This window comes from Xenopus laevis, chromosome 9_10S (genome assembly GCF_017654675.1).
Source record: "Xenopus laevis strain J_2021 chromosome 9_10S, Xenopus_laevis_v10.1, whole genome shotgun sequence".
Lineage (NCBI taxonomy): Eukaryota > Metazoa > Chordata > Amphibia > Anura > Pipidae > Xenopus > Xenopus laevis.
Genome location: NC_054388.1, coordinates 100,596,589 through 100,620,267, shown reverse-complemented (window position 1 = coordinate 100,620,267; position 23,679 = coordinate 100,596,589). Strand labels below are relative to the sequence as shown.

The window sequence follows — 23,679 nt, the reverse complement described above, 5'->3', positions numbered from 1 at the left end:
TGCGCGAATTTGCGCATGCGCACAAAGCGCGAAAAATACATATAGTCTGCAAGAGAAGGGAACCGGACTTAGGGTCGGCGACAGAGGAGGTACGTGCCTGGCGCCCTCCCAGCTTTGCGCCCTAGGCACGTGCCTACTCTGCCTACCCCTAGTTCCGGCCCTGGGTGTCTTCCACCCTTGCTCCCATCCAGCATATAATCAGAAAAAGACGTGTAGGGGTAATGATACCAAGAAGCGCAGAAAGTGTCCTTTATTCACCACACAACATGTTTCGAGCTGCAAGGCTCTTTTCAATCACATTCAATAACAGTGATACAGTATTTAAATGCAAAAGGCCCCTCCCACCTTACATCTAATTGGTTAAAGGCGATTGCTAGGAGGAATTGTAGCCTAGCCAAACCAATCAGTATACAATGGCAACAGTATCCAGGTTCACATTAAATCCAAAATTGTGTCAAAAACATAGCAGTCCAGATCAAACATGTTAAATAAAGTCCCCGAAATGTTTCTTAGTGTTTAAAGTTGCCAAATCCAAGTGTCTAATTAAATTGTCCAAAAAGTCACTTCCTCTGCACAGCCCCCTGAGGGCCTACTTAAGAGTTTTTCCAGCCCAAACAGTATCATAAATTTTGCAAAAAAAAAAAAAAATATATATATATATTTATATATATATATATATATATATATATATATATATATATATATATATATATATATATATATATATATATATATATATATATATATATATATATATATATAAAAATAGCTTCATTACCTTCACCTTCATTAGCAAAACTGTAATAACTGAAAAAAACACAGAAATATGTTCAAACTTTCATAACCTGCCAAATTTTGTAAAATGAACATGGTATTTAGGGGCCACAAAAATGGGTGTGGCCAAAAAAAATCGCTGCGATACGCACGCCAACTTTTTTGTCCCGCTTAAGAGTTTTTTCCAGCCCAAACAGTATCATTCCTTTTTTGCAAAAATCTGCCCATGTTATAAATAGCAATAGCAAAATTTGCAATAATTCATTTTACCAGACAGTAGAAATCAATGCCCTTTCGAAATTTTTTGAATTGACTTCTACCGTCTGGTAAGATGAATTATTGCAAATTTTGCTATTGCTATTTATAACATGGGCAGATTTTTGCAAAAAAGGAATGATACTGTTTGGGCTGGAAAAAACTCTTAAGCGGGACAAAAAAGTTGGCGTGCGTATCGCAGCGATTTTTTTTGGCCACACCCATTTTTGTGGCCCCTAAATACCATGTTCATTTTACAAAATTTGGCAGGTTATGAAAGTTTGAACATATTTCTGTGTTTTTTTCAGTTATTACAGTTTTGCTAATGAAGGTGAATTGCCCTTTAAGCTGTGAGTCTAACTTCTCCCAAGGGACCTGTTATCTTATATTGTTACATTTACTTATTTGCTTATCTCGAAATTGTTACAAAAGTATCTTATCTGCTGCTGCGGCTGTTCTGAGCTCTCTGCCAAAAGCCAATTAAGTTAGAAACATTGTTTCTTTTTCTGTCTGTTCAGTGCAGAGAAAAACAGGACTTTCCAGTACAAACGAGGGACTGTGGGTTGGGCTGTCAAAAGAGGGACTGTCCCTCTAAAAACGGGACAGTTGGGAGGTATGTCTTAATAATCAGGGGCGTGACTATAGAGGAAGCAGACCCTGTGGCTGCAGGGGGGCCCAGGAGGTATAGGGGCCCCATGAGGCCCTAATTCATATACAGTTTCAATCATTTTGGGGGCCTGAAAAATAATTTGCTGTGGGGCCCAGTAACATCTAGTTACACCACTGTTAATAATAATAATAATAATAATAATAATAATAATAATAATGCTTGTCCCCATCTGCCAAAAAATAATTCAGAGGCTCCATAGAACTAATGTGGATGTCCTCCGCACTTAAACTGTCAGTCTGTGGATTCTGGCAAATGGCAGAGAGGCTGCTGTAAGATGCCATAAACCGTCAAGGCACTCATTGAATACTTAAGCAACAGATAATTTATATCATATTAAGTGACATATTAAAGAATCTTACCAAACTGGAATATATATTTAAGTAAATATTGCCCTTTTACATCTCTTGCCTTGAACAACAATTTAGTGATGGTCTGTGTGCTGTCTCAGAGATCACCTGACCAGAAATACTGCAGCTCTAACTGTAACAGGAAGAGATGTTAAAGTAAAAGACACAACTCTGTCTGTTAATTGGCTCATGTGACCTAACATGTATGATTTGTTTGTGTGCACCGTGAATCCTATGATCCCAGGGGGCGGCCCTTATTTTTTAAAACGGCAATTTTCTATTTATTATTACCCAATGGCACATACTACTAAAAAAGTATATTATTATGAAAAATGGTTTATTTACATGAAGCAGGGTTTTACATATGAGCTGTTTTATGTAATATATTTTTACATTGTTTGAGGGGTTTTGTTTTCCTTAAAATGCTGGGACCTATTTTGAATTCCAGTCCAGGCACTAAAAGGTAAATAGGACAAACTTTCACGGTGGCCATACACAGGGTTCCCCATGTGTCACTCTTTCATTGGCAGAGCTAGTGTATATTATAGTTGCTATGGGTCACCCCCTCCAAATCTTCCACCTATGAGAGCAGTTCTTTGCTTCCCGCAGCCCCATGTGTGTAGGGGTTTGGCACAACCCATGCGTGCGTTACCTCTGATTGACTCTGTATTTCATTAAGTCTATTGTTTTCAGGTCAGGCAGAGGCTAACTGTACCTTTGGGATGAATGTTAGTAAAGCAGTGTTGATTCTAATTCCTATGTGAGAAATGAGGAATAGCCGTTTCTATAAAAGGAATGCAATCTGAGATAATTACACATTTTATTGGTTAATTAAAAGAACATTAAGAATACACTCTATTATTTTTTGGTGCGTAGAGTTCATTTCTAAACCTTGAATGAACCAACGATCCATCCTACTTATTGTGCAGCCTCCTAACCTAGAAGGAATGCTCTATGGCAGGCCTGTCCAACTAGCGGCCCGCAACCCCCCCCCCCCCACCTTCTGTGGCCCCCCTCCTACCTGCTGTGTCTGCTTACCATGTGTAAACTTTAAAGGGTATCACTACAGAGATTAACTGGCCCCTGCATTGTTTAAACCTCAAATCCACACTGTAATCCCCTGTATTGTTCACACCTGTGATCCCCCTGTATTGTTCACACTTGTGACACCTCTATTGTTCACATCCTAGAGCCCTGTACTGTTCACAATTTAGACCCAGACTGCCCACATTGTTCACACTTTATACAAAATGCTAATGGGGCACCAGCACTGTATATAGTACATCTTAGAGTGGTCCTGATGGGTTTCCCTGTCTCCTGCTCTGTTCTGCCTTCCCTATGCTCCCTGTGTGTGACATACTCTGCCTGTGTGTGCCTTACTCCGGCTGTGCGTGACATACTCCGCCCGCGCGTGACATACTCCGCCCGCGCGTGACATTAACTCCGCCCGCGCGTGACATACTACCGCCCGCGGCAGTGACATACTTCCGCCCGCGCGTGCTTACTCCGCCCGCGCGCGTGCCTTACTCCGCCCGCGCGTGCCTTACTCCGCCCGCGCGTGCCATACTCCGCCCGCGCGTGCCATACTCCGCCCGCGCGTGCCATACTCCGCCCCGCGCGTGCCATACTCCGCCCGCGCGTGCCTTTCTCCGCCGCGCGTGCCTTTCTCCGCCCCGCGCGTGCCTTTCTCGCGCCCGCGCGTGCCTTTCTCCGCCCGCGCGTGCCTTTCTCCGCCCGCGCGTGCCTTTCTCCGCCCGCGCGTGCCTTTCTCCGCCCGCGCGTGCCTTTCTTCTCCGCCGCGCGTGCCTTTCTCCGCCCGCGCGTGCCCTTTCTCCGCCGCGCGTGCCTTTCTCCGCCCGCGCGTGCCTTTTCTCCGCCCGCGCGTGCCTTTCTCCGCCCGCGCGTGCCTTTCTCCGCCCGCGCGTGCCTTTCTCCGCCCGCGCGTGCCTTTCTCCGCCCGCGCGTGCCTTTCTCCGCCCGCGCGTGCCTTCTCCGCCCGCGCGTGCCTTTCTCCGCCCGCAGCGTGCCTTTCTCCGCCCGCGCGTGCCTTTCCTCCCGCCCGCGCGTGCCTTTCTCCGCCCGCGCGTGCCTTTCTCCGCCCGCGCGTGCCTTCTCCGCCCGCGCGTGCCTTTCTCCGCCCGCGCGTGCCTTTCTCCGCCCGCGCGTGCCTTTCTCCGCCCGCGCGTGCCTTTCTCCGCCCGCGCGTGCCTTTCTCCGCCCGCGCGTGCCTTCTCCGCCGCGCGTTGCCTTTCTCGCCCGCGCGTGCCTTTCTCCGCCCGCGCGTGCCTTTCTCGCGCCCAGCGCGTGCCTTTCTCCCGCCGCGCGCGTGCCTTTCTCCGCCCGCGCGTGCCTTTCTCCGCCCGCGCGTGCCTTTCTCCGCCCGCGCGTGCCTTTCTCCGCCCGCGCGTGCCTTTCTCCGCCCCGCGCGTGCCTTTCTCCGCGCCCCGCGTGCCTTTCTCCGCGCGCCGCGTGCGCTTTCTCCGCCCGCGCGTGCCTTTCTCCGCCCGCGCGTGCCTTTCTCCGCCCGCGCGTGCCTTTCTCCGCCCGCGCGTGCCTTTCTCCGCCCGCGCGTGCCTTTCTCCGCCCGCGCGTGCCTTTCTCCGCCCGCGCGTGCCTTTCTCCCGCCGCGCGCGTGCCTTTCTCCGCCCGCGCGTGCTTTCTCCGCCGCGCGTGCTTTCTCCGCCGCGCGTGCCTTTCTCCGCCCGCGCGTGCCTTTCTCCGCCCGGCGTGCCTTTCTCCGCCCGCGCGTGCCTTTCTCCGCCCGCGCGTGCCTTTCTCCGCCCGCGCGTGCCTTTCTACTCCGCCCGCGCGTGCCTTTCTCCGCCCGCGCGTGCCTTTCTCCGCCCGCGCGTGCCTTTCTCCGCCCGCCGCGTGCCTTTCTCCGCCCCGCCGTCCTTTCTCCGCCCCGCTCGTGCCTTTCTCCGCCCGCGCGTGCCTTTCTCCGCCCGCGCGTGCCTTTCTCCGCCCCGCGCGTGCCTTTCTCCGCCCGCGCGTGCCTTTCTCCGCCCGCGCGTGCCTTTCTCCGCCCGCGCGTGCCTTACTCCGCCCGCGCGTGCGCTTACTCCCGCCCGCCGCGTGCCTTACTCCGCCCCGCGTGGCCTTACTCCGCCCGCGCGTGCCTTACTCCGCCCGCGCGTGCCTTTACTCCGCCCGCGCGTGCCTTACTCCGCCCGCGCGTGCCTTACTCCGCCCGCGCGTGCCTTACTCCGCCCGCGCGTGCCTTACTCCGCCCGCGCGTGCCTTACTCCGCCCGCGCGTGCCTTACTCCGCCGCGCGTGCCTTACTTCCGCCCGCGCGTGCCTTACTCCGCCCGCGCGTGCCTTACTCGCCCGCGCGTGCCTTACTCCGCCCGCGCGTGCTTAACTCCGCCCGCGCGTGCCTTACTCCGCCCGCGCGTGCCTCTTACTCCGCCGCCGTGCCTTACTCCGCCCGCGCGTACTCCGCCCCTCCGCCGCGCTTGCCTTACTCCGCCCGCGCGTGCCTTACTCCGCCCGCGCGTGCCTTACTCCGCCCGCGCCCCGCCCGCCTGCCTTACTCCGCCCGCGCGTGCCTTACTCCGCCCGCGCGTGCCTTATCCGCCCGCGCGTGCCTTACTCCGCGCCGCGCGTGCCTTACTCCGCCCGCGCGTGCCTTACTCCGGCCCGCGCGTGCCTTACTCCGCCCGCGCGTGCCTTACTCCGCCCGCGCGTGCCTTACTCCGCCCTTACTACTCCGCCCGCCGTGCCTACTCCGCCGTGCGCGTGCCATACTCCGCCCGCGCGTCCATACTCCGCCATACTCCGTACTCCGCCGCGCGTGCCATACTCCGCCCGCGCGTGCCCATACTCGCGCGCGTGCCATACTCCGCCATACTCCGCCCGCGCGTGCCATACTCCGCCCGCGCGTGCCAACTCCGCCCGCGCGTGCCATACTCCGCCCGCGCGTGCCATACTCCGCCCGCGCGTGCCATACTCCGCCCGCGCGTGCCATACTCCGCCCGCGCGTGCCATACTCCGCCCCGCGCGTGCCATACTCCGCCCGCGCGTGCCATACTCCGCCCGCGCGTGCCATACTCCGCCGCGCGTGCCATAACTCCGCCCGCGCGTGCCCATACTCCGCCCGCGCGTGCCATACTCCGCCCGCGCGTGCCATACTCCGCCCGCGCGTGCCATACTCCGCCCGCGCGTGCCATACTCCGCCCGCGCGTGACATACTCCGCCCGCGCGTGACATACTCCGCCCGCGCGTGACATACTCCGCCCGCGCGTGACATACTCCGCCCGCGCGTGACATACTCCGCCCGCCGCGTGACATACTCCGCCCGCGCGTGACATACTCCGCCCGCGCGTGACATACTCCGCCCGCGCGTGACATACTCCGCCCGCGCGTGACATACTCCGCCCGCGCGTGACATACTCCGCCCGCGCGTGACATACTCCGCCCGCGCGTGACATACTCCGCCTGTGGAACCAAAGCCTGGTATTTGTTCTGGGGGTTTGTTAGCATTTGAAAATGAATTATTCTTAGATGGCCCTTAGGTGTGCTACCACGATTAATGTGGATATGGTCTTGTGGTAACATGGGTGTGGTTTGAAGTGGGTGTGGTTTAAAAACAGGGAGTGGTCAACACTGGCTTCCATTATCGGCCCTCGATAACACAGAAGTTGGACATAGAGCACTGCTCTATGGCTTCTCCAGAATGTACTCTAATTGTGTCCATGAATGAGTCCGGGTAGCTACCCCATAGCCCACGCAGCAGTTTGATTACAACATATGATTGGCAAAGGTCATAATAAGATTTGCAAAGGTCAAAATGGTAGTTGACATGGGTCATGGCTCAACAGCTACCTGTACCTGTTAATAGGGAGTGATTTGGCCTTATACAACTGCTACACAGGTTGAGATTGCTTGGAATTTCCATTGTGTTTTTTGGCTGAACTGGCCAATATGGCTGCCCTTTATTTCAGAGGTGGAGACATTGGCTCTGGATTAAATATTGGGCAATTCAGTCACAGCACTCTTTGCTTATAGAGGTAATGAGCAACATGGAGAGGCAGGAGCTGCACCTCCTTCCATAGGAACCTGTTGCTTCACCCATAGAAAGAATCCGATAATATTACATTTCAAGGCCATGTTCATGTTCACCAATTAGAAAACCCTGTAATGATGTTGCCTGTGCTTTATATTTCTTAAAGAAGAAAAGCTACAGAGACAGTTTATTGTTAATACATAAACCACAATAGTGCAAGCTATAACACTATATTTATTCCGTAGAATGCTTTATCATACCTGAGTAAAAAGCTCTAGAAGCGCTTTCTGTTTGTTTAGGATAGCAGCTGCCATATTAGCTTGGTGTGACTTCACTTCCTGTCTGAGTCTCTTCCTGCTCATAGCTCTGATACAGAAGCCCATGTATACACAATAGAAGGAAAGAAATGCTGTGTTTCTTTTGAAAGAGGACTCAGCATTAATTTAAGAGTTTACTGGTGTATCTATATTTCTGATAAAGCTTACTTAGTATTAACCTTTCCTTCTCCTTAAACACAGGTTCCTAATGGGAGCGTCCTGTGGAGGAGGGAACATGAAAGTGGATGATATCGCTTATGAAAATGTGGGGCTCAGACCTCGGCATGCCTACTCCATACTAGATGTTCGAGATGTTCAAGGATTCCGGTGAGTGGAAAACATGGGAAATGGTGATTAACAGCAGTGCATTCCCTATTGCTGCACTTAAACTGCCATGCTCGGCAAAAATAAAGTTTGTGCTTAATTTTGGTGATTGGTGAAAAAACATTTGGGCTGGGGGAATGCCTAAAATCTCCCCGAACGCCATTGCTTGGCACACACAGAGATTCTAGGGGTTTTGCCATGTAGGCAAGTAAGAGCTCAGTGGAAAGGAGAAAAGGGCTCCCCATTAAAAAGCAGGTTTGTTCTTTAACGCACAACGTAACACACGTAAGCCGGTACATAGCAAAAGGTAGCGATTGGCGGCCTCTAGTGGTCTTTTAGTATGTTATAAAATTGCCAATTATAAGCAACCTTTCCATTGGTCTTCATTATTTATTTTCTATAGTTTCTGGATTATTTGACTTCTTCTTCTGTTACTCTTTCCAGCCTTTAAATGGGGGTCACTGGTCCCATCTAAAAAACAGATCTGTAAGGCTACAAATGTATTGTTACTGCTACTTTTTATTACTTATCTTTCTGTTCAGGCCTCTCCTGTTCATATTCCAGTCTCTTATTATCTTATATATCACCTTATATTATCTTATTATCTTATATATACAGTATCTTATAAATATATATATATCTTATAAATCAATGCATGGTTGCTAGGGGAATTTGGATCCTAGCTACTAGATTGCTGAAATTGCAAACTGGAGAGCTGCTGAATAAAAAGCTAAATAACTCCAAAACAACAAATTATAAAAAAAAATGAAAACCAATTGCAAATTGTCTCAGAATATCATTCTCTATGTCATACTAAAAGCAAACTCAAAAGTGATTAACCCTTTTAAGCTATCTCACTTGCTGCCACTTATCTAGTGTTACAGCGTGTTAAACAAACTTACAATTATATTACTCGCAGGCGATTCAGCTTATTGTGGGAAAATGTCTATCCTCGCATTACTATGTTGGTAAACGGCAAGGCATTTTTGGGGAGAGATTTGTTGTCCGGGGTATCAATGTTTTTGGGTGAGCAGCGTGTCGTTGCCCTTAACATGATTAAATAGCAGAGCAATAGTGATAAGGAAGCTTAGCAAAGCAAAGGCTGTACATACAAATTAAATATAGGGCATTTTGGGATAATATCTGCCTGTTTCTAAAAGGCTTCTCCGGTTACGCAACCCGTGGGGGCGCTTCTCCTGGAATGGAAGTTGGTCAGACGAGTGGTCTCAGTGGCCGGCATCACTAAAGCATGACCTGATGCCCCATGGAAGCAGCGAGGGAGTCTTCTGGATGGAGTACAATGACTTTATTCGGTGAGCGTTAAGTTTAAAGTGGACCTGTCATCCAGACACAAAAATCTGTATAATAAAAGTCCTTTTCAAATTAAACATGAAATCCAATTTCTATTTTTTATTAAAGCATTCATAGCTGTTGTAAGCTCATTTAAAACTCTCAGCTGTCAATCAAATATTGTCTGCCCCTCCTCTATGCCAGTGGCATAGAGGCGGGGCAGACAATTACTTTCACTTTCCATTCAGCACTTCCTACATGTCACTGCTCTTCCCACATTCCCCCGTTCTCTTCACCATTTAATTGTGTAACCAGGGCATGGGGATGGACATCAGGTCCCCCATTCTGGTGCACAAACAAGATTCTGAGATGATGCAAGGCTTGTCTTAATAACAGTGTCCACAAAATGGCTTCTGCCTGCTTGTTATAATTATGAATTCCCAGACTGAAGGAAACAAGATTCAAATAATTTATATAGTGTAATTAAAGTTCATTTTGCTTGACTAATGTGATAAAATAGGATTTGGAATGTTTTTTTTTGGGTGACGGGTCCCCTTTAATAACACCCTTATATTCCACAGTGCAGTACAACAGAAGGGTGTACAGATCCAGCATACAGATGACATTGCACTAGTAAATGAGCCCTAGATCTTTTCTTTTTTTTTTTCCTGCCTAAAAGGTATTTTGACTCGGTGGACATTTGTAAGATTCACACGGACTGGCATGAAGTAAGAGTCCAGGGTACCTTTCCCAACAAGGCCTCTGTTCCGATCACAATCACTTCTCTCACAGTACTGGAGCGCGCAGCCATGGAGTTCTCTCTTTTTCAGGAAGGCAGCAGGTAAGTGGCTTTAAATGCTTTAGGGCATAATTTTAAGGAATTGTATAAAATAGTATAACAATGAAAACTGGGTAAATAGACAAGCTGTGCAAAATAAAAAATGTTTCTAATATAGTTAGTTAGCCAAAAATGTAATGTATAAAGGCTGGAGTGACTGGAGGTCTAACATAATAGGCAGAACACTACTTCCTACTTAGTTACCAGGAACATGGGCCATAACTGTTGCTTTTGAATCTGAGCTGAATGCAGAGGATCAATTACAAACTCACTGAACAGTTATGTCCCATGTGGCCCCTCCTAAAGTCACTGACTAACTCAGAGTTAGAGAGCTGAAAAGCAGGAAGTAGTGTTCTGTTCTGTTCTGTTAGACATCCAGTCACTCTAGCCTTTATACATTACATTTTGGGCTAACTAACTATATTAGAGAGTCCTGAGTATTGTTATTATTATTTGTACAGCCTATCTATTTACCCAGTTTTTATTTTTACATTGAACTGTTCCTTTAATACCCCATTTTATAACGCAGACGTTCTGACTCTGTGGATAGTCACCTTCTGGACCTCTGCATCATGGTTTTTCGGGCATCGCATGGCGGGGCAGGAAAAGTGATGTTGGGCCGACTCATGGCGCACAGCAAAAGGGCAGTGAAGAAGTTTGTAGGATGTGATGTTATGCTGGAGCCAGGGGAGTATGCAGTTGTGTGCTGTGCCTTCAACCACTGGCAGACTCTCATGGCAGCAGGTTCCTCCCCAGCTCAGGGTAAGTGATTGGCAAGGGGCAGACTCCTAGAACATATCTTCTCCATTGTGTATGTCAGTGCAAGCTGAAGTTTTGCCTTGACCCCACCCATCATGTCGGTTCCCTCTAATTCCCCCCATGATGTTCAAGATGGAATGCATGACGTTAAACCCGTAACACTTTTATTCCACAGCCTCCAGCCCCACAGGTAGCAGTAACAACCGTCGTGCAACCTCAGACCCTCTAGGATACATTCTGGCTATCTACAGTTCCCGGCTTGTTATGGTGGAACAGATGGAAGCGCAGCCAACAACGCTCGCTGATGCCATTATCCTGCTGACCGAAGATAAGGGTGAAAGGCACGAGGTAACGTCCCCAGAGGCACAGCCATCCAATCTTCTTTTGAGCTCTGTACCCAATTTGGCCTCCCCAAGGGCATATTTGTTCTTTACGCTGTACTTATGTATTAAAATGGACAGGGAATAGGGGTATCCAGTTTGGGGGATATTGGGAGGCCTGTGGTCTGGATACTAGTGCAACATGGCTGTACAAGTGGATGGTAACAATCAAGGCAAGGCTTGATACAACTTGACCTAAAGTAAAGCTGTTAATTTCTCCCCTATTCCTCAGGGTCGTGAAGGGATGACCTGCTACTACCTGACGCACGGATGGGCTGGACTAATCGTTGTGGTGGAGAATCGACACCCTAAATCCTATCTGCACATCCAGTGTGACTGCACAGACAGCTTCAATGTTGTGTCCACACGAAGCTGCCTCAAAACCAGCGACAGTGTCCCACCGCTGCACAGGTGACTAAACCACAGCCCCTGGGCTATTTGTACAGTTGTGTTCAGAATAATAGCAGTCTGACATCATTAACCTTATCAATCCCGGGTTTTGGTAGCAATTATATTTCTACATGGCAAATAATTTACTAGTAGGTGTAGTAGAGTAATACAAAACCAACAGACCCAACAGTCATGACATGCTGCTCATTCTGTCGTGGAATCATTAATTGAGGCTTGTTCCAAATAATAGCGGTGTTCCAAATAATAGCGGTGTTCCAAATAATAGCAGTGTGGAGTTCAATTAGGGAGCTCATTCATTCTGTGAAATAACAGGTGTCAATTCCGGCCCTTATTTAAGGAAGGAAGGAGCAAATGTTGTGCTGCTGGTTATAGTGTATTTCTCTCTGAAATCTGAGTAAAATGGCTCGTTCCAGACAGTGTAGTTTGATTGAACATATAGAAGTGCATAAAATCATAGGCTGCTCAGCTAAAATGATCTCAAATGCTTTAAAATGGCAACCAAAACCTGAAAGATGTAGAAGAAAACGGAAAACTACCACGAATGGATAGAAAAATATCCAAAATGGCAAAGACTTGGCCAATAAACAGCTCCAGGAAGATCAAAGTTACCTGTGATACTGTTACAATTAGAAGACAGTTCATGTGAAGCCAAACTATCGGCAAGAAGCCCCTGCAAAGTCCCATTGTTGAAAAAAAGATGTGCTGAAGAGCTTACAATTTACCAAAGAACACAGTGACTGGCCTAAAGAGAAATGGGGCAATATTTTGTGGACTGATGAAAGCAAGATTGTTCTTTTTGGGTCTAGGGGCCACAGACAGTTTGTCAGACGAGCCCCAAACACTGAATTCAAGTCACAGTACAGAGTGAAGCCAGTGAAGCTGGAGGCACAAGCATCATGATATGGGGATGTTTCTCATACTATGGTGTTGGGCCTATTTATCTCATACCAGGGATCATGGATCAGTTTCAATACATCAAATACATGAAGAGGTCATGTTGCCTTATGCCGAAGAGGAAATGCCCTTGAAATGGGGGTTTCAACAAGACAACGACCCCAAACACACCAGCAAATGAGCAACATCTTGGTTCCAGACCAACAAGATTGACATTGTGGAGTAGCCCAATCCCCAGACCTTAATTCTGGGGAGCCTCTGAGGAATTCGGTAAGCGACAAAATGCATCAGGTGACTGTTGACATCATCCCCAAGTGCTGAGGAACCAACATGTGGAAGGGAAGACACCGCAGGTCGGAGTCAGACCACTGACACTACAGTTCCTTTGAAAACCACAGTCGAGAATCAAGAAAAGTGGTGATATGATATGCTCAATCTTAACCACAAAATTCAAGGATTCCATTGGGAAGCCATTCCGTTTCCATTCTCTTTTGATCTATTCTGAATTTAATTTGAAACGTTTGTGAGTACCCACCTATCATCAGCACGTGATGTTTAAATATAAAACAGGAACACAATATTGCATAGTGCATGAATAGGGGAACGTGATGAACTACAACTCTCCAAGAAATACTACACCATAAGTTCTCTATTTGCTATATTCTGATTTTCCCTAGCTTTTTAGCGCTGATCCCTGCAGTCTGTTGATTTTTGGTTGAATATTACGATCGAGGAGAACGAGTTTTTCGGGTTGGATTAAAGGGGAAGCTCCAGAGACTTTGGACACTTGGTTCCAGACCAACAAGATTGACATTATGGAGTGGACCAATCCCTGGACCTTAATCCAATAAAAAAACTTGTGGGGTGACATCAAAAATGGTGTTTTGTGAGGCAAAAGCAAGAAATGCAGAAGAATTGTGGAATGTAACAGGTTGTTGGAAGTTGGTGGACTCCATGTAACACAGATGTGCAGCAGTTCTCAGAGACACTGATTATACTAAATATACTTATACTGTATAGTATATACATATACTATGACTAAATATTAGTTCAGTCATTCAAAGAAAAACAAAATCTTGAAACTTTTTTTCAGTTTATACAGTGAATGAGTTTATAAAGAAGAATGCAGACACTGCTATTTTTTGGAAGAGTCTAAAATTCCCTTTTCTTCTCTTTTTGTAAAGGAATAACACAAATTTGATACGTTTCTTCATGTTTTGATTTGGAATAAAATGTGCAGAGTTCCCAGTGTATGGAAATAAAAGCTATTATAAGGATTTTGAGCTTTATTCACTTTTTTTAAGCACACTGCTGTTATTCTGAACACAACTGTATGTCTATCCATGTCCCTTATATAATCTCATCATCTCTCTTCCAGGCAAGTGCTGGTCATCTTGTCTCAGCTGGAAGGGAATGCAGGCTTCTCCATCACACACCGGCTGGCTCACCGCAAGGCCAATCAGGCATTTCTCAATGACTGGATGTCCAGCAAAGGCACCCACAGCCCCCCGCTGTCTCCTGAGGTGTCTGGCCTTCATGGCCCCCGTCCTCTCTGACACCCAGCCGGGGTGCTTAGGTGCTCCGTACAGGGTCAGCTGGAGCACTTTTACAGACTTAAACCCTTCCCAAATGATGACACTTGAAATCTACTCAGGACTCTCTTCCTGTGTATACAGGACCCTGTCATTTCCCCCCAATCCTGTTGATGCACACTCTAAACTTGCTGTACCACAACACACACACACACAGTTGTCGAGGAGCTTGGCACACACACCTCTAGTCCTACAACATTTCCTTTTCCTCTCCTTTTTTTTATAGGATTCAACAATACAAATCTAACCATGCTGAAGTTTCTATTTGGGGGTTAAATAAACCTATAGTGATATTGAGGGGTATGTTTCAAAGTTTGAGCAGACACAAAGAGGTGATTTCCATTGAGTTGCATTGGCGCCATGTTTTTGGGCCATTATAAGGGAACTATCGCAAAAATGAAAATTTCATATAAGCTTCATCATACTGAAATAAGAAACTTCCTAAATACAATCAACTAAATATTCAGAGTTTCTGAAATAATCAAGTTTATCTTCGCTATCCCTCTCTCAGCATCTGTTTCTCTCAGCATCTGTTTCTCTCCATTCTGTCGTAATTCAGGAGTTGGGTGTCAGATAAATGATCCAATATATCTTATAGGAGGGGATCCTTTTGCCTAGAAGATGTATTAGAGCTCACTCTATTAAAATCACCAGACAACATGTCTCTCTACATTTAGAATTTGTGCAAAAGGCAGTTATTTTGTTAGATCTTGTTTGTTCTGGAATCAGTTATTTGAGTGAGCTCTAATACATCTGCTAGGAAAGGGAAGCCCGCTATAAGATATATTGGATCTAACTGCCAACTGCTGCATGAAGAGAAAGAGATGCTGAGAGAGGGATAGTCAATATAAACTTGATTATTTCATGAATGGTTTTGAATATTTAATTGATTGTAAGTTTCTTATTTCAGTATGATGAAGCTTATAATAAATTGTCATTTTTGTGATAGTTCCCCTTTAACCTACACATTCTCCTCTGTGTCTGCCTCTTTATGGCTTGCTGGTAACAATCCTCATATTGCTCTTATAATAATCAGGGTGGGACTGGCCTACCAGGGGTCCAGAGTATATCCCGGTGGGCCGTTAGCCTGTCTTTATGTTCCCATATAATAATTCCCATTTGGCACTATGTATAATCTAATGCTGTGAGAGTGGCCCTAGGGTCAGGTTCTCTGGTGGGCCTCAGGCGGACCCAGGGTCGGACTGGATTCTAGGGGGCCCACCGGGGCTGCAAAACAAGGGCCCTCCTGGCAGTCCCGGGGATTCCCTTCTACCAGTAAACTTGTCCGCACCGGCATGCTGAACCGTGAACGTGCGGTGCGCTTGCGCAAAAGACGTGTGGCGCGCATGCATGTAGCTGCGGCTATGTTTTTTTTGGCAGCCAATGCAGCTGGTCTCGGGCGGCGGGGGCTCATGATGGCCAGGGCCCACCAGGTTTTTTCCCGGTGTCCCGCTGGCCCAGTCCCTCACTGGGCAGACACTGTTTATAACCACTTAGTGGAATTGGGTTCTGGCTCCGGATTTTATCTCCTTTTTAGGAATGCACAGAATCCACTATGTTGGATTCGGCCGAACCCCCGAATCCTTCGGGAATGATTCGGCCGAATACCGAATCCTAATTTGCATATGCAAATTAATGGTGGAAAGGGGAAAACATTTTTACTTGCTTGTTTTGTAACAAAAAGTCACGCAATTTCCCTCCCTGTCCCTAATTTGCATATGCAAATTAGGAATTGGTTCGGCCGGTCAGAAGGATTCGGCCGAATCCTGCTGAAAAAGGCCAAATCCCGAACTGAATCCTGAATTCTCGGTGCATCCCTACTCCTTTTAAAAAGTTGCATATTTTAGTAAAACCAAATATGAGCCAAACCTTTTTGCCGCACCCTTAAATAATGAAATGAGTGAAGGAGATTGGCTTTCATGTTTTAGCTACGTGCTTTGTGATCTGTGCTGCTATAGGTTGAGCAGATAAGCAATGGCTGGTGTTGTATATAAGTCGGTGGTGCAGAGACTGGCCAATAGTAATGTAACTGGATATTACTGGGCCAAGTAGCAAATTATTTTCCAGGCATCCCGGAAATGTCTAGAGGTTGACCTGTTTTACCAAGTTTTATTGAAATTGTATATGAATTAGGGCCCCTATACCTCCTGGGTCCCCCTGCAGCCGCTGGGTCTGCTTCCTCTGTAGTTACACTATAGTTACTCTATAGTTACACCCCTGCTGGCTTTCAGCATCTTAGAAGGGGATTATTGGAAGCTGAAAGTTGGATTACAGGTTCCTGCAACGGAGCTGTCTTTATTCCTCCTTTTTTTCAATACTACTATATAACACTATTGACAAATGAATTGCTATTTTTTAGGGAGGAATGTAGCCATTTTAACTCTGCCTGCAAACTCGACGCCTTAAAGCACTGGATGCATTGGTTTGTATATCGCTTACATGACATGGGCATTGTCAGAAATATATATATGTGTGTTTGTTACTGTTCCCCACATAATAGAACTTACATATTGCATGTGCTGGTATAAGAGACGGGGGAGCAACTTCTTTGTGCGCAACTCACATCCTGAGCACTTTGTCCATAGGAAGCTGCTGGCAAGTGCTCAGGAAAGTGCAGAGAGAAACGCTGTCCCCCCAGCTGCTGAGAAGTAACACATGCCTGTGTGTTCCAACAAAAAAGGGAACCATTTCAGTTGTGGGATTTTACCAAAAATATAGAGGAATTAAGGGAGTTTTTTATGTTAAACTGATGAATGGCACAACTACTGCCACATGATGGGTTTAGATCAGAAGCAGATAAACTGTCTGTTGCACTAGAAGCCCCATCCAACATTGTAACACTGCCAAGCCCTGTCGCAGGGTTTTATTACGAGATTAGCCAAACATCAGGACTCCCAGTAACAACCTGTTAGATCATGGGAAATATACTCTGTATAGGTTATCATCAGTGTATTGTGTAGCAACAGATAATGTAGGCCAGTCATTTGTTTCTTTAACCTTGGGTCTTATGTTGCTGGACTGCAACTCCCAGCATTCATTAATGTATAATCGAGGGTAAAAGCATGCTGGCAGGACATCTGGGCTAAGAAACCTTTTGCTTTCTATATTCCATTTGCACAACTGAAAGTGGCACTTTACCTTTATAGCTCCCCAGGCTACATGGATTCCCACGCATTTAAAGGGCAAGTATAATTAGGCTTATTGCCTTAAATGAACAGCATACTCTTTATGCAATGAGGCCGGAGGGCGTTGCATCCGTTTTATCCATTTCCCATTTGTACAATGTTGTTCTATGGGCCAGTTCACATGGGAATGAATCTGGTGACTTTACCCATAACCCTTTGTAAGGCCCCTGGCTGCAATGTGCTTTTAGCGCTCAGTCTGGCTGATCTATGCATTCCTTTACCTGATTCTATGTGATATATATATTTTTTTTTTTTCATTTTACAAATAGCTGAAAGTTATCACACTAAGGCAGAATGTAGGAATCAGATAAGGATGGAATAAAGGGCAAGGCGACCATGCCAAAACTAGTGCAATGTTTACAGAACCTAAAGATCTAATGTCATTATCTGTCCTGGCATTTTGCAGATGACGGGTGCCATCAGATCTTTAAAGGATAAGTAAACCTTTAATACAAGTGAATGCAACATTGATGATAGGGGTATGCTAAGCACTTTTGTAATTTACATTCATTATTTATTTTGTTGTAATTCCAAGATATTAAGGGATACATGTACTGTTAATATGAATGAATTTTGTTACAACAGCGCCACCTGCTGGTCAGTTTCCCACCAGTTTGACCACCAAGTAGTCAAGGAAGTTGTCAGGAGAAAGAAAGAGGCTGCTCTGATGTTCTTCTGCTTAGGAAAATAATTTCTAAACCTCTCACATCTTTCCTAAGCAGAAGAACATCAGAGCAGCCTCTTTCTTTCTCCTGACAACTTCCTTGACTACTATGTATCCCTTAATATCTTAGAATTAAAACAAAATAAATAATGAATGTACATTGCAAAACTTTTTAGATACCACTCTCATCAATTTTACATTCACTAATTTTAAAATTTTGCTTATCCTTTAAAGCACGGTGTATTGTCTGCACACTGACTCTTATGGGTGACTGAGGCAAACAATATGGCAGCTTCCTCTGGCCTGAAATAGAAATATCACTAAGAGCAGAGAGATCTTTTTAACGCTTGTGTTTCAGATTCAAATAGGGAAGGAGATTTGGCATGTGTAACCCATTCCTGCCTGGCTCCTGTTTGCTGATATACACTGGCAAATATAAATGGTGTGTGACTGTGCCATTTTTGGGTATTGTACAGGTATGGGATCTGTTACCCGGAACCCTGTTATTCAGAAAGTTCCGAATTACAGTATGGATGTCTCTCATAGGGGTAGATTTATTAAAGAGTGAAGTTAGTCTGCAGAGTAAAATACCGCCTCTCTCCATTCATTTCTATGGGATTTGTAAAGGAGTATTTATCAAAGGGTGATAGGGAAAGTTCACCAGTTGATAAATACACCTTTAAAAATCCCATAAAAAATTAGGGATGCACCGAATCCAGGATTCAGCCTTTTTCAGCAGGATTTGGATTCGGCCGGATCCTTCTTCCCAGCCGAACTGAATCCGAATCCTGATTTGCATATGAAAATTAGAGGTGGGGAGGGAAATCGCGTGACTTTTTGTCACAAAACAAGGAAGTAAAAAATGTTTTCTCCACTTCGCACCCATAATTTGCATATGCAAATTAGGATTTGGTTCGCTATTCGGCCGAATCTTTCGCAAAGGATTCGAGGATTCTGCCAAATCCAAAATAGTGGATGCGGCGCATCCCTAATAGAAATGAATGGAGAGAGGGGGAGGACTGTGGAGATCTCTAACTTCACTCTTTCATAAATCTACCCCATAGACTCCATAATAATCAAATAATCCAAATTCATCAAAATGATTTCCTTTTTCTGTGTAATAATAAAACAGTAACTTGTACTTGATCCAAACTAAGATATAATTAATCCTTATTGGAAGCAAAACCAGCCTATTGGGTTTATTTCATGTTTACATGATTTTCTAGTGGACTTAAGGTATGAAGATCCAAATTACAGAAAGATCCATTATCCGGAAAGCCCCAGGTCCTGAGCATTCTGGATAACAGGTCCCATACCTGTAGTACATTCCATCTGTAGGGTTGTCACCATTACCTGTGCCCCCGCCTTGACTAGTCACCTGTAATCCACCCACGTTTCTGCTTTGGTGCAGATCTCTTGTCTGTCCCCAGTGCAGCTTTTCTACTTATTGCAGCTTTTCTGTTTGCAGGCAGGGGGCGCTGTTGTCTAGCGTGAGAGAATGACGCTGCACTCTTATAGGACAGTCTAACCAAATAACATGGGGCTTTCTACATTTTTTTTAATTGACTTGCTAATTAAAGGTCACTTTGGCCCATGGCTTTCTGATGTCAGGTGGAAGATGCCACCAGTGTGTGCCGTGGACTTAACTAAACATATTCACCATCAGCAGCGTGTGCAATTAACATTATTATTTATAACAGCGATTATTATTTATGTAGGAGCAGGAGCTGCCATGTTGCTCTTCTTGCAGCGGATTCTGTAGACTAAACCTTAAAAGCACACTCATGCTCTTAAAGGGGTGGTTCACCTTTGACTTAACTTTTATATGTTATAGAATGACTAATTCTAAGCAAATTTTCGACTGATCTTCATTATTTATTTATTTTTATATTTTTTTTTTAAATATTTGCCTTTTTTCTTCTGACTTTTTCCAGCTTTCAAATGGGGGTCACTGACCCCATCTAAAAAACAAATGCCCTGTAAGGCTACAAATGTATTGTTATTGCTACTTTTTATTACTCATCTTTTTTATTCAGGCCTCTCCTATTTATATCCCAGTCTCTTATTCATATCAATACATGGTTGCTAGGGGAATATGGACTCTAGCAACAGATGGCTGAAATTGCAAACTGGAGAGCTGATGAATAAAAAGCGAAATAACTCAAAAACCAGAAATAATAAAAAATGAAAAGCAAATGCAAATTGTCTCAGAATATCACTCTCTACATTATACTTTATACTAAAGGTGAACAACTCCTTTAAATTAACTTTTAGTATGTTATAAAATGGCCAATTCTAAGCAACTTTTCAATTAGCCATGATTTTTTCATTTTTATAGTTTTTTAATTATTTGCCTTTATCTTCTGACTCTTTCCAGCTTTCATATTAGGGTCACTGACCCGATCTAAAAAACAAATGATCCGTAAGGCTACAGATTTATTGTTATTGCTACTTTTTATTACTCATCTTTCTATTCAGGCCTGTCCTATTCATATTCCAGTCTCTTCTTCAGATTAATGCATGGTTGCTAGGGGAATTTGGACCCTAGCAGCCAGATTGCCAAAATTGCAAACTGGAGAGCTACTTAAATAAGAGCTAAATAACTCAAAACCACAAATTGTCTCAGAATATCACTCTGCATCATATTAAAAATTAATTTAAAGTTGAACAACCCCTCATTTACATTACATTACAGTTTCTAATGATGTAGACAGTGATAGTCTGATATTACAGTTGATCTTCTTTATTCAGATTTTTTTTGTTCAGCAGCTCTCCTGTATGGAATTTCAGCAGTTCTCTTGTTGCTATGGTCCCATTTACCCTAGCAGCCAGGCAGTTGTTAGAATAAGAGATTGGAATATGAATAGGAGCGGTCCTCAATATAAATATGGGCAATGAAAAGCAGCAATAACAATGAATCTTTAGCCTTATAGAGCATTTGTTTTTTATATGGGGTCAGTGACCCCCATTTGAAAGCTGGAAAGAGTCAGAAGAAGAAGCGAATAATTCAAAAACTATAAAAATGAAAAGTAACAATAATAACATTGTATCCTCACGGAGAACTATCTTATTGGCAACTGGGGTCAGTGACCCCCATTCCAGGCAAGAGGCAAATCATTGAAAAACTAAAAAGTGAAGCCGAATTGAAAGTTGTAAAGAATAGGACATTCTGCATGGCGCTCATTTTAAAGTTTAATATTTTTCAAATGCATTTTAATGATCATTTGCGCAGCCGTTTGTATTTCACTTTGTAGATCTATTACAGTCTTTTCGGCAGAGATCTGTATAATATGTGTTCTTGCTGCTGACTACAATGGTACTCAACTGAGTGAGGCAAAAGAATGGGTTTGCCAGGCTTTGTCCTCTACCCATAGTCATAGACAGACAGACAGACAGTCTAGGGCTCATTGGTATCCCGGGCTACTTGTCTCAGCATTGCTGCAGTGGAATAAGATGTTGATAATTGTGCCGGAGCCGTTTGCACAAAGCAATGAACCCACAGTCTAAACCCATTATTTCCGTAGGACACTGAAAGAGGTGGACGCTCCTCAAACTCCCTTGCGCTCTGTATCAGGGTCCTGATCTATACCTGCCACACCTGGGAAATAGGAATATTTTGATTCTTGTACATACTGTGCAGCTGTAATAAGACAGAATGCTATTTTATCAGCCTATATACTCAGATTGTATACATAGAGATATTTGGGGCGCCCTGTGCTCTCATCTCAGGTTCTTTCGGACCAAATAAAGATTTTGTTTTTTAAAGATTCGCCTCTTGCCTTTTCCTTTACTTTTCTCCCCCATGTTGCCTAAAAGAATGAGCCTGACACTCTTCCTGGCGGCTTTAAACTGGTTACCACACCAGTCTGACACCTTTAATATGATTCATTTGGAACAGGAGCGCCCCCTCCTGTTACACCAGAGTTATTAATGCAGTAAGGCATCTGCTGATACTTGGCTCTATTGCCGCTGACCTAATCATTAATAGAACTGAGCACAGAAGCATCAGAAGAGCCTTCCAGCATATGTATCTTAAAGGGATACTCTCACAGGAAAACATGTTTTTCTTAAAACACATCAGTTAATAGTGCTGCTCCAGCAGAATTCTGCACTAAAATCCATTTCTCAAAAAACAGATGTTTTTATATTTAATTTTGAAATCTGACATGGATCTAGACATATTGCCAGTTTCCCAGCTGCCCCCAGTCACGTGACTTGTGCTCTGATAAACTTCAATCACTCTTTACTGCTGTACTGCAAGTTGGAGTGATATCACCCCCCTCCCTTTCCCCCCGAGCTGCCTAACAACAGAAAATGGGAAGGTAAAAGGATAACATCTCCTTGACACACGATAACAACTGTCTGGTAGATCTAAGAACAGCACTCAATAGTAAAATCCAGGTCCCACTGTGACACATTCAGTTACATTGAGTAGGAGAAACAACAGCCTGCCAGAAAGCAGTTCCATCCTAAAGTGCTGGCTCTTTCTGAAAGCACATGATCAGGCAAAATGACCTGAGATGCACCTACACACTAGGGATGTAGCGAACGTCGGAAAAAAAGTTCGCGAACATATTCGCGAACTTGCGCAAAAACGCGAGCGGTTCGCGAACCCCATAGACTTCAATGGGAAGGCGAACTTTAACATCTAGAAAAGACATTTCTGGCCAGAAAAATGATTTTAAAGTTGTTTAAAGGGTGCAACGACCTGGACAGTGGCATGCCAGAGGGGGATCAAGGGCAAAAATGTATCTGAAAAATCTGCCTGTGTGTGCTTGGAAGAGATAGTGTAGGGGGAGAGCTGTTAGTGATTTCAGGGACAGATGATAGTAAGTTTGCTGGCTAGTAATCTGCTTGATACTGCTCTGTATTGGAGGGACAGAAGTCTGCAGGGATTTGAGGGACATTTTAGCTTAGGTAGCTTTGCTGGCTAGTAATCTACTGTTCTCTTTAAACAACTGCCATACGTTGACCTTGTAGGCATTGTTTGCCCAGTTTTTTTGGACGCAGCCACTGAAGCACAGTTGCCAGAAAAAATATGCCATATAAATGCTGAAAATAGTCATTTTTCGCCATACGTTGACCTTGTAGACATTGTTTGCCCAGTTTTTTTGGACGCAGCCACTGAAGCACAGTTGCCAGAAAAATTATGCCATATAAATGCTGAAAATATAAATTTTTTTGGTTGCAGCCACTGAAGCACAGAGGCCAGAAAAATTATGCCATATAAATGCAGAAAATATGCATTTTTTTGGTCGCAGCCACTGAAGCACAGTTGACAGAAAAATTATGCCATATAAATGCTGAAAATATAAACTTTTTTGGTTGCAGCCACTGAAGCACAGAGGCCAGAAAAATTATGCCATATAAATGCAGAAAACATGCATTTTTTTGGTCGCAGCCACTGAAGCACAGTTGACAGAAAAATTATGCCATATAAATGCTGAAAATATAAATTTTTTTGGTTGCAGCCACTGAAGCACAGAGGCCAGAAAAATTATGCCATATAAATGCAGAAAATATGCATTTTTTTGGTCGCAGCCACTGAAGCACAGTTGCCAGAAAAAATATGCCATATAAATGCTGAAAATAGTCATTTTTTGCCATATACGTTGAGTCAACGTATGGCAAAAAATGACTATTTTCAGCATTTATATGGCATATTTTTTCTGGCCTCTGTGCTTCAGTGGCTGCGGCCAAAAAAACTGGGCAAACAATGCCTACAAGGTCAACGTATACACTACTACAGCGGTGGATACGGATTACGTAAAATATATGAATGCTGCTTGAAAAAAAGTAACTCAAGTGGTTTTTCTAGAGACGATAATATTATCAATATTTAGACAAAATGTGAACAAGGTCACACAGCTCGATGGCGGGTTGAAGAAAACAGTGTGCAAATAATGCCTACAAGGTCAACGTATACACTACTACAGCGGTGGATACGGATTACGTAAAATATATGAATGCTG

The 23,679-nt window shown here is 44.9% G+C and overlaps 1 protein-coding gene across 3 annotated transcripts in view; it reads left to right on the top strand.

Annotated features, from left to right (window-relative positions):
• capn15.S (calpain 15 S homeolog) overlaps window positions 1–14,151 on the top strand; it is a 47,339-nt gene extending 33,188 nt beyond the window's left edge. For all 3 annotated transcript variants that reach the window (XM_018239239.2, XM_018239237.2, XM_018239238.2), the window contains exons 6-12: window positions 7,572–7,697; window positions 8,855–9,007; window positions 9,664–9,825; window positions 10,352–10,584; window positions 10,757–10,929; window positions 11,194–11,372; window positions 13,645–14,151. In XM_018239239.2, the coding sequence (XP_018094728.1) occupies window positions 7,572–7,697; window positions 8,855–9,007; window positions 9,664–9,825; window positions 10,352–10,584; window positions 10,757–10,929; window positions 11,194–11,372; window positions 13,645–13,822 (1,204 nt within the window). In that variant the 3' untranslated portion in view covers window positions 13,823–14,151. The remainder of the gene's footprint in view (window positions 1–7,571; window positions 7,698–8,854; window positions 9,008–9,663; window positions 9,826–10,351; window positions 10,585–10,756; window positions 10,930–11,193; window positions 11,373–13,644) is intronic.
• The last annotated feature ends 9,528 nt before the right edge of the window (window positions 14,152–23,679 follow it).